Consider the following 9,829-nt stretch of genomic DNA (forward strand, 5'->3'; position numbering starts at 1 on the left):
ACTTCTGCTCAGCACTCTTCTCCATCACCCTTTCTTAGAAAGGTGGCTGCATCCTCACCCCAGGGCTCTGTGCCCCGGGAAAGTAGCCCAGGCAGAAAACCGTCCTTACGGTCTTCCTCATCCTCCTCGAGCTCTGCTTCCCTTTCACTGCATTCAGCTGAGCTGAAATTTTTATCATTCAAAGTGGTTTTCTTACATGCTATCACCTCTGCAAAGCCTGTAAGTGAGATGCAGGCATTCTTGATAGCGAAAGCCTGCTTAATTTTTACAGGGGCCAGGAATCTCGGCATTCAGTGCCAACCAGTCTGTGAATTGGAGACTTTCCATCCACCTCCTTTTCCAGTCTGACAGAGCAACAGCTCCATACACTGTCCAGTTTGGACGCTGGTGTACTACGTTGACAGGATGAAAAGTTGGAGGCAGTCCGAACACTTTTGTGTGTGCTATGGGGCGAAGTCCCATGGTCAAGCTTTGTCTAAGCAGCAGCTCTACAAGTGGAGAACAGACACATGTTTTGCGCTTAAAGCAAAAAACAGTGGTCGATTCCAAATTTAATAAAAAAATAAAAGCTTTTCTTTGCTTAAACCCTTTACACAAAAACGATGCACAGGCTTGACTATCAATAGTTGTCAAATGATATGATGCATCGTCTCAGCCTTAGTAAATACCCATTCGGTAATGGTTACATTTGTCTTTCAGGGAACCAGGGTTATTTAATGTGTTATGCATTGTTCCTCACTATCTTGTAAAGCGCTTTGTGATGGTTGTCCAGTATGAAAGGCGCTGTATAAAATAAATATTGATTGATTATGATAATAATCTAATGTTTTTCCTCCTTATATTATGCCCCATGGAAGTGTTTTATTTTTATTTGAAAATACAAACTCCAACAATGTTTTGCCTTGCCAGGATGCTCGGAACAGGGATGCCATGGAGATCCTTCAGGATGCTGACAGATATAGTCTGCTGATGGAAATTGGGCAGCTGCAAGCACAGCTGCAAAGGGCTCAGCAAGGTGATAGCAGAGGTGACAGGGCTGCAGCACAGCTGGCACTGCAGACAAGCTCAGGTACTGGATTTTAGTACTATATGTGATTCACAATGTCTGGAACAGGATACAATTAATTCAAACTGGTACTTTATTTATTTTGTTGTGTGGTATAAAGGGACAGTAGGAAGCATTTAAATAATTCCAGGGCATCATTCATACAGTATAATTGCATAATATACTTACTGTATGTAATATACACAATATACATACAGGACCCTTTTCACAATACTTAAACACAATTTATTTAACAAAGATTGATATTGATGAAATTTTTCAAAGGGAATTTGTTTAATTCTGAAGTTAACACTAGAACCATACAAAACTGAACGACAAGGTTTCCATTTTAATTTGTACAAGCCTAGTGCACACTCAACTTCTCATAGAAAATAATTAACCTTGTAGTTGGTAGCTAATGTTTATAGTACAGTTTCATAGAACACACAGGTTAAAAACACAGTTCACAGATGTATATGGTTTAGAACAGAAACCTGCATAATTTGTTTGGAGAAAGTCATTTCACATTTTTTATTTGTTCACAATACAATGTCACCTAGATAGATAGCTGTTTCTTGTGTAATTATTTGTTACCTCTGGTGCTTTTTTTATTATTTGTTTTTAAATATACTTGGTATACAAAAAAGATTACGCTTAATATGTTGTCAGTCCTTGTTTAGTGTCATATTCCAGCTCATAATAAGGAAACTATGCAAAAATCCTATATAGTATTTTAATCTTGAATTCCATAAAATGGTGTTGATCTGTTAAATGTAGCCAAAACACTTTTGAAAAGTCTCTGTAAAGGCAGAATTAGACTGCCACCTGCCTGATGTCACAGCGTTCTACGCTATCACAGATGCAAAGAAAAAGAGTGGATTGGTTTTTGCATACCTTGGTTTGTGGTTTGTTTCTCATATAAGTGCAAGTCTATGCATGTCTAACTATGGACTAATAGACTTTGTAATAACTATATTTTTATATCTCCCTTAGATGGACATCAGGACTATACATTGCAGGACAATCAGGCTAGTGTTGTAGAATTGGAGGTGAATCGTGTGAAGGAAAGTGGAAGTGAACTGAAGGATCGTTTCCACTCTGAGAAGATGGTGATAGCTGAACTTAAGAATGAGCTTGCGCAAACAAAACTGGAACTCGAGACAACCCTTAAAGCACAACACAAACATTTGAAAGAGCTGGAAGCTCTCAGGTGATGGTTTTGTTTGGTTTTGTTTTTTTTTGTTTTTTTTTCTTCTACAGTATTGTACTGATTTTAACACTAACATACCAAGCAGTAGATTAATATATGGAATCAATGAGCTTGTACATCTATATAGAAAAGTTTTGCATTACCCTGTAGAATGATCAGATTTTGCTTCATAAAGTCGAATGAAACCTGCCGACTGATGTTACGTTAGCATATTGAATTACACACCGCTTTGTAGTTTTCCATAATTTTTTACTTAACCAAAAAATGGGCACAAATGTAAAAATGTGACATTTTAGAAATCTAACATGAAATACTGTACTACTATTATGGCTTCAGCAATGTCATTTTGTAGATTCTGTGATTTACATAGTGCTAAATAAAAGATCTAAATTATGTTCATATAGGTTTTGTTTTAATCGCAATTCTAAAATTCTATTTGTTGACCATTCTGTTGACAACATATTAATAAAGGGTTCAATAAAAGAGCATCTTCTAAGAGGCAGGGCTGAAATAGCTGCCAGTGTGTTAACAGCAGCCACAAAACAGTGTGCTCCCCTGACTCGCCAGTGTGTTCATTTATCTGATGTGCTGCTTATCTATTTTACTGAACCAAGTGACTTTTTTGTCAGCTTTACAGTGTTCAGGTTAGTTTGCAGTAATGCAACCTTTGACAGACAGCTGATACTTCTTACAGAATGAAGAAAATGTTAACCAAGCCATTCAATAAAAATACAACCGTGTTATCCTTTAGTGGATCCTGCAAAGCAAGCAACCAAAGCAAGTTACATTCATTCATAAAGCCTGTCTGTTTTGTTTGGATAAAAACTAATTTTACTACTAGAGGGTACTAATGGTTTCTTATTTGAGTAATTTCTCCAAAAACATATCCAAAAACATTGTACTAATTACCAATAAATATCTTAACAGGACTGAAGTCTCAGAAAAGACTGCTGAAATGGACATGTTAAATGATGCTCTGGCAAATGAGCAAAAGAAATCCAGAGAGCTTCAGTGGGCATTTGAAAACGAGAAGTGTAAATCAGAACGAAAACAAGAAAGAGAAAAGGAAGACTTTGAGGTAGTTACAGCAAATGTGTATTGGGTATTGTGTGGCCATGCTGTTTATATGACCACATTAATTAAACAGTTAACTTATTAAAAAACTATTTCCAAAAATTGTTTTACAAATTATAATTTCTGAAAGGCACATTGGCAATAGTGTATTTACTTATTTGTTTGACTCAAAGCCATGTACATTACAAAATACTTGTACATACTTTTGCCCCCTTTTAAAATAAGGACTTGAAGTTCACACTTGAGGACCAGAAACGTAAAAACAGCCAGATTTCAACCCTCCTGGAGCAGGAACGACAGGCAGCAGCTACTCTGAAGCACAAGTCAGAGACAGAAAAAACCCTTCACCAAGCCCAGCTCTCCCATGAGCTGAGCCGCATATCAGAGCTGCAGGTGCTACTGGATTCAGAAAAGGCCCGGTCTCTGGAGCTGAACAGCGCCCTGGAACAGGAGAAAGAGCTGCGTGGCCAGCTGAATCTGAGTACACAGTGGCGACTGGAGGCAGGACACTCTGCAACCGATGCTGGGTGTAGTCAGATGGAGGATGGTGTCCGGACCATGAAAGAGCTGTTTGGAGACCTCCAAGGCCAGGTGGATGAGAAGCACGCCCGTATTGTGCAGCTGCTGGAAGACATAGAGAGACGCAAGCTGGAGGTGGTGCAGGTGAGGCAGCAGCTGCAAGAGGAGAGGCAGCTCCACAGCAAGGCCCTGCAGAAGGAGCAGGAGGCTTACAGGCTGGTGCAGGACAAACTGGAGCAGCTGCAGCTGAAGGATGAAGAGCTCCAGAGGCTGCTGGACAGGGAGAGGCAGCTCGTCGTCAGACTACAGCAGGAGAGGGAGCAGCTCCAGGAGAGCGTCAGCAAGCTGCAGCACCAGGAGAACCAGAGAGAGAACACAGATCAGCCTGATCCTCAAACGGTAAGCTGTCTGATAAGCAAATGGTAGCTATAAACACAGGACCAGTGATTAGAAATTTTACCTGGGATATAATTTACATTTTTGTGATAAGAAAAGTGTGTACCAAACTAGTCAGCAGGGTAATCTTATGATGAAAATTCCAACTATAATTAAATAATATTTACTTAATGTATTTATTTAATAATTTAAAGTTTTTGTTACAATGCAGAGTCTCTGTAGAGCAGACATACCTGTCGACAGAACGAGAGAGTGGGTGTTGCAGCAGAAGACAGTAGGCTCCAGCGGTCACTCTCTAAATGAAACCAATGGAGGAACAGCTGCAGCAGCAGACTCAAAGCATCTTGACGGCATCATCCAGAGACTTCAGTTAATTGCTTCTAAGGTGAAAACGCTGGCAAGCAAAGTGTCCAGCAGGTAAGATAATTGACTGAATTTAGAATTCAAGATTTGTGATCAACCAGTTAAAAAACTGATTATGTTACCGACTGCAGTATTAATGATGTTTGCACTAAGGAGAGTTGGAGAGTTAAAAAGCCAGGAATAAATTAAAACCATAGTGAATAAAATTAATAAAACCGTTGTTTTTTTGTTGTTTTTTCTATTTATTGATTTTTGTTTTTTGCATTGTGTTAGGATCCCATTCGAAGCAGCAGATGATGAAAATCTTATTTGGCTACAGAACAGCATTCAGGACATTGTGTCTCAGCTTCAGCAGCTACCAGCAATCCGTCCTAAAGGAGAGGTAAATAAGAGACTTAGTGTGACTTACTGTTATTATAAATGTCAGTGTGGGGATGCACTTCACGATTTTGTTAGCCTAACGCAGTCAGACCTGGTTAATGCGTACACATTTCATTACAGAATAGGAATAGGTGGATAAACCCAGTCACTGTTTTTTACAATACTTGGAATTGTGCATCTGCTACACAGCCTGCTAAATTTGACGTCATGTTATTTTGAATAGTTTCGTATCTTGCAAAGCGCTTTGTGATGATAGTCCACTATGAAAGGCGCTATATAAAAATAAAGATTATTATTATCTCAGTGGTATGTACAATGACTTATAAAGGTCTTTCACTTGAAACATCTGTAATCACTTTGGTGAGTTTGTGTGACAGCCAATTTCGTAGTGTTCTTTTTATTGCTTATTTGTTTGACTGCTGATCATGCAATGTACTGAGACCCTTTAAATTGAAAGTTATTTGTTAAAATGTATGGTGATTTAAGTAAAACAAATAAGGCTGTAAATATGAATGGTTTACAGTAGTCAAATGTGGGATACATGTGAGCTGTAATGGTTGCTGTGTTTGCCTATTGGTCACATGATGAGGGGTAATTTGTCTGCCAATTTCATTCCATTTGGCCAGAAACTAACGTACCGTGTTTCTCCAGCAGAGTGTGCTGCTTCCCACAGGCAGTAGTTCCTCCAGCTCCCTGACAGAGCGGCTGCTGAGGCAGAACGCAGAGCTCACAGGGTTTGTGAGCCGCCTCACTGAGGAGAAGAACGACCTGCGCAACTCTCTGATTAAACTGGAGGAGGAGGTCCGTCTCTCCCGCCAGCGAGGCCTCGGGGGACTCCATTATGTAAGTGGTCAAATACGACTTTTATAAACATCTGTGTCTGGTCTCCTTGCTTAATGATCCGTCAGCTGAAAACTAAATCAGTTCATCTACTGAGGTTGGTAACAGGAGATTGCAATGGAGTGTGTACCATTGAAAATGAGATTTAAAAGGGCTCCAGAGTGGCACATCCGGTAACTGTGCTCCACGTGGAGTGCAGGGTGTCCCCTGTAGCCTGGAGGTCGCCGGTTCGAGGCCAGGCTATTCCACTGCTGACCGTGGACGGGAGTTCCCAGGGGGCAGAGTACAATTGGCCAAACACAGAGGGCTTAGGTCGGCCAGGGTGTCCTCGGTTCACTGCAACCAGCGACCGGGTGCCTTCAGGCTTGCCTGTAAGCTGCCCAGAGCTGCGTTGTCCTCCGACGCTGTATCTGTGGGTGGCTGCAATGGAGAGCCTGCAGAGAGAAAAAAGTGGTCAGCTGCGGCACACACTTCGGAGGACAGTGTGTGCTCGTCTTCACCGCGCAGGGGTGGTAGCTGTGAGCTGAGTTTAAAATACAATTGAATATATCAAACTGGGGGAAACTCAGTTGGCGACTACTAAATTAAAAAAAAAAAAAGAAAATTAAATTTAAACTTCAGTGGGTTCTTTCTTTCGTAAAATAGCAAAGTATTGATGTGCTGAGTTTTAAACTTCAATTTGATGCCAGCAATTGTCTGAAAGCAGATTCGGAGGCACCAATGATATATGAATTATATAGTACAAAATCAGATTATTACCATTTGTTTTTAATATCTTTTAACTGTATATACTGTACATAACTATGTTACGTCACTAAAGACACTTTTAGTCCTGTTGGTGATCATAATTTGGGGAATTCACTGTATTCCATACATTTACAGATTTGTTAATTGCAAGGGAACACAAATTAGTATTGAACATAAAAACAGGTGATTCACATTAAATTCTTCAAAAAACTGTGGAAAAAACTTAACCATTCTACAGTAGCCAGCTCCATAATTCCACCTAATGTAAGCTTTCTCACTGAATTTTCATAATTGTACAATTATTTATTTTAATGATATATTTATCAGTTAGCAAGTAAATATATATATATATATATATATATATATATATATATATATACTTTTTTTTTTTTTTTTATCCAACTATTTTTTATTTTTACAATGACAGTGGAAAATTAAACATGTCCTGTTTTGTAAAGTCCAACAGGAAGACCCTGGATAACCAGGATAGCATTGATGTTCTCACAACTGATCAAGAGACCTGGAGTAGAGAAAAAGAAAACCTTGAAAAATCACTCAAGCAAGCGGAAACAGAAGTGAACAATCTAAGGGCAGAGCTTAGAAGCGAAGCGTTGTACAGAGATATGACAGGGTCTGATGTGGACAGTCTAACATTAAAGGTTTGTTACTTTGAGTGCTTTTGCACTTTGCTTTGTAGTCCTCTTGCCCACCCTAACATGCTCAGAAGAAGACACTTCTGTCATAAGAGGCAGGATCAGCTGTACATATTATATAATCTGTAACCTTCAAACCTTGTAGTGTTAAAATGGCCATGCCTGCAGTTTGTGCAATAAACTGTACAAAACCAATCAAAAAAACACTGTTGACATCAGTTGTGATGTGCTGTAGTTTGCAGTTAATCTTTCTCAGATTTTAACAGCCTGTCTTGTATCCCCAGAGGATCTATGGCAAATACCTGCGGGCAGAAAGTTTCCGCAAGGCTCTTATTTACCAGAAGAAGTACCTGCTGCTGTTGCTGGGAGGCTTTCAGGAATGTGAAGAGGCTACCCTCTCCCTTATTGCTAAAATGGGTGGACAGCCGTCTCACAGCCTTGAGATAGTAACACATCGCTGCAGAGGTTTTACCAGATTCAGGTCCGCTGTCAGAGTTACAATAGCCATTTCCAGGTAAGCCTTCTGAAGTGTCATCTAGATATATTTATTTTTCTCCCATACAGTATGAGTGTTGTTGTCTTTCAGACAGTCGGGTGCCTTAAGGACATATGTATGATCTTAGTTTTCGCTGTGTAGGTTGCTAAAATCATATGTCATCTTTACTACCTTGTTAGAACAAAGTCACTTTGTATTTCAGAATGAAGTTTCTAGTCAGAAGATGGCAGAGAGCTGCAGGTTCAGTGTCAAGCCCATCATCCAGTGTTAACAGAAATGGATTTGGGCAGATAACAGGTAAGAGATCAGTCGCAATGAGTAACAATGGAACTTTAATTTTAACAGCTTTTTTTTTTTTTTTTTTTTTTTTTTTTTTTGGATAGTTAACGAAAAAGGACTGTATTTACACAAACTTGATTTCAAGTTAAAATGTATCTTTGTTAAAACATTTCTCATCCCTATGTAAAACAAAACAGCATTAGGTCCTTATAATATTGGTACAAATGACTTTTCAATTGTTTCAGGTAATGAGGCAAGAACAGGCTCCCCACTCCATCCTGGGGGTGTTGAAACATACAGAGACCGCAGAACCTCCAGCAGAGCGAGATCAGGACTGGAATCTCCAAGGTCAGCTCTCTCACTGCAGCAGAGGTAGGACATGCATTTTGTATTCTTCGGCATCAATTTAGTTTTAATATATTGCAAGCATGCTTAAATATTAACTTTGGAATCCTGAAGAACAACCACATAACGCTATAGATGGTAATGAGCAGGGTGTTGTACAGATGGGTGGTCTTTTATTTTATTTATTTATTTATTAATAACTTGTGGAAGCTATAGTAAGAGTTTGTTTGTTTGTGTTCTACTGTAGGTGTCAGCCAGCTGAGTCAAGTGCAGGTTCCCTCGCTTGTTCTCATCTCCAGAATTACGATCCTGACAGAGCACTTACAGATTATATACACAGACTGGATGCACTGCAAAGGAGACTTGGGAGCGTACAGTCAGGTAATGCAGAACAAAACATTTTGCACGCTACTGAGTCTTTCTTTGTGACATGAAACCAAAGCGCCAGCATTCTTGGCGGTCAATTTTCTGGAACAATAGCTGTATAGACGCTCTGGCATTTGTGTTTTGTGAAGATGCTAATATGTTCTTTTTTCCTCCCCTTTACAGGCTCCACTTCATATGCTCAGTTGCACTACGGGACAAGAAGATAAAGTCCTTTGGGTTATACACACAAGTTGACTTGAAACTGGATTGCCTTTTCTAAAGATGAGCTGCTGTGTTATGGTATCACTATTTTGTTTATATTTGTGGGACCAAAATAAACTTGAGTGTAATACTGTACCTGGTTTTCTTGCCAGTATATAAGAGGAAATAGCTTTTATGTATATTAGTCTGCTTTTTTGTTGTGCATAATACAATCAGAGATGGTTTAAATGTATATTTGTGGAATACTAATTTAAACTGATTTATTTATAATGTTGTACGTATGGTATGGGTGGAAGGGAATGTTGCCTGAAATGCAATGCACATCTGTGAGAAGGCTGCTAAGTTTTTACTATGCTGTCCTTTTAATAATTACTGGCATTGTGGACAAAGGAAACAGTTTGTAGAGATACATATTTTTGTAACGGTGGAAAGCTTTGAATTTTATGGGTATTTTGTCAAAGTTTAAAAATAAAGACTATTCTAACATTTGAAAAACTATTCTGTTATACTGTGATTTATATTAGAGGTAGCAAAATCATTTTTTAATTTTGCAATACGTTTTGAATAACTATTTATCTCATTACTTTAGAAAGTGCAGATTACATTCCTTTGTTTAATAATTTCAATATTTTAAATTATTTGTTACATGACATAGCCTTCAGCAGCTCAATTAATCTGTGTTAATATTATTTTAAATTTTGTGCAATAACAAGTATTCATGCAAACTTTCTTTACTTCACTCTAGATTCTTGTATTTGTAAATACAATTCTCCAACACAGAATTGAAGGACACTTTCTCTTTTAAAACCATGCTACATTAGTTTAAGGTGGAACAGTCTGCAGTTCACAAGAAGTTACATGGAGGTACAAGTGGTATATGAAAGGTATTGTCC

At 38.7% G+C, this 9,829-nt stretch overlaps 1 protein-coding gene across 12 annotated transcripts in view; it reads left to right on the forward strand.

Moving 5' to 3' along the window:
- Nucleotides 1–9,427, forward strand: part of akap9 (A kinase (PRKA) anchor protein 9) — a 102,820-nt gene extending 93,393 nt beyond the window's left edge. For 10 of the 12 annotated variants that reach the window (XM_041248854.1, XM_041248858.1, XM_041248862.1 and 7 more), the window contains 13 exons: nucleotides 910–1,069; nucleotides 2,039–2,255; nucleotides 3,183–3,333; nucleotides 3,555–4,247; nucleotides 4,456–4,661; nucleotides 4,881–4,989; nucleotides 5,640–5,831; nucleotides 7,034–7,234; nucleotides 7,513–7,742; nucleotides 7,927–8,021; nucleotides 8,249–8,375; nucleotides 8,596–8,729; nucleotides 8,898–9,427. In XM_041248854.1, coding sequence (XP_041104788.1) covers nucleotides 910–1,069; nucleotides 2,039–2,255; nucleotides 3,183–3,333; nucleotides 3,555–4,247; nucleotides 4,456–4,661; nucleotides 4,881–4,989; nucleotides 5,640–5,831; nucleotides 7,034–7,234; nucleotides 7,513–7,742; nucleotides 7,927–8,021; nucleotides 8,249–8,375; nucleotides 8,596–8,729; nucleotides 8,898–8,941 — 2,559 coding nt within the window. In that variant the 3' untranslated portion in view covers nucleotides 8,942–9,427. The remainder of the gene's footprint in view (nucleotides 1–909; nucleotides 1,070–2,038; nucleotides 2,256–3,182; nucleotides 3,334–3,554; nucleotides 4,248–4,455; nucleotides 4,662–4,880; nucleotides 4,990–5,639; nucleotides 5,832–7,033; nucleotides 7,235–7,512; nucleotides 7,743–7,926; nucleotides 8,022–8,248; nucleotides 8,376–8,595; nucleotides 8,730–8,897) is intronic. The other 2 variants (XM_041248855.1, XM_041248865.1) reach the window with 1 other exon arrangement.
- Nucleotides 9,428–9,829: the final 402 nt, after the last annotated feature.

The sequence above is a fragment of the Polyodon spathula genome, chromosome 4 (assembly GCF_017654505.1).
Source record: "Polyodon spathula isolate WHYD16114869_AA chromosome 4, ASM1765450v1, whole genome shotgun sequence".
NCBI classification, from domain to species: Eukaryota; Metazoa; Chordata; class Actinopteri; order Acipenseriformes; family Polyodontidae; genus Polyodon; species Polyodon spathula.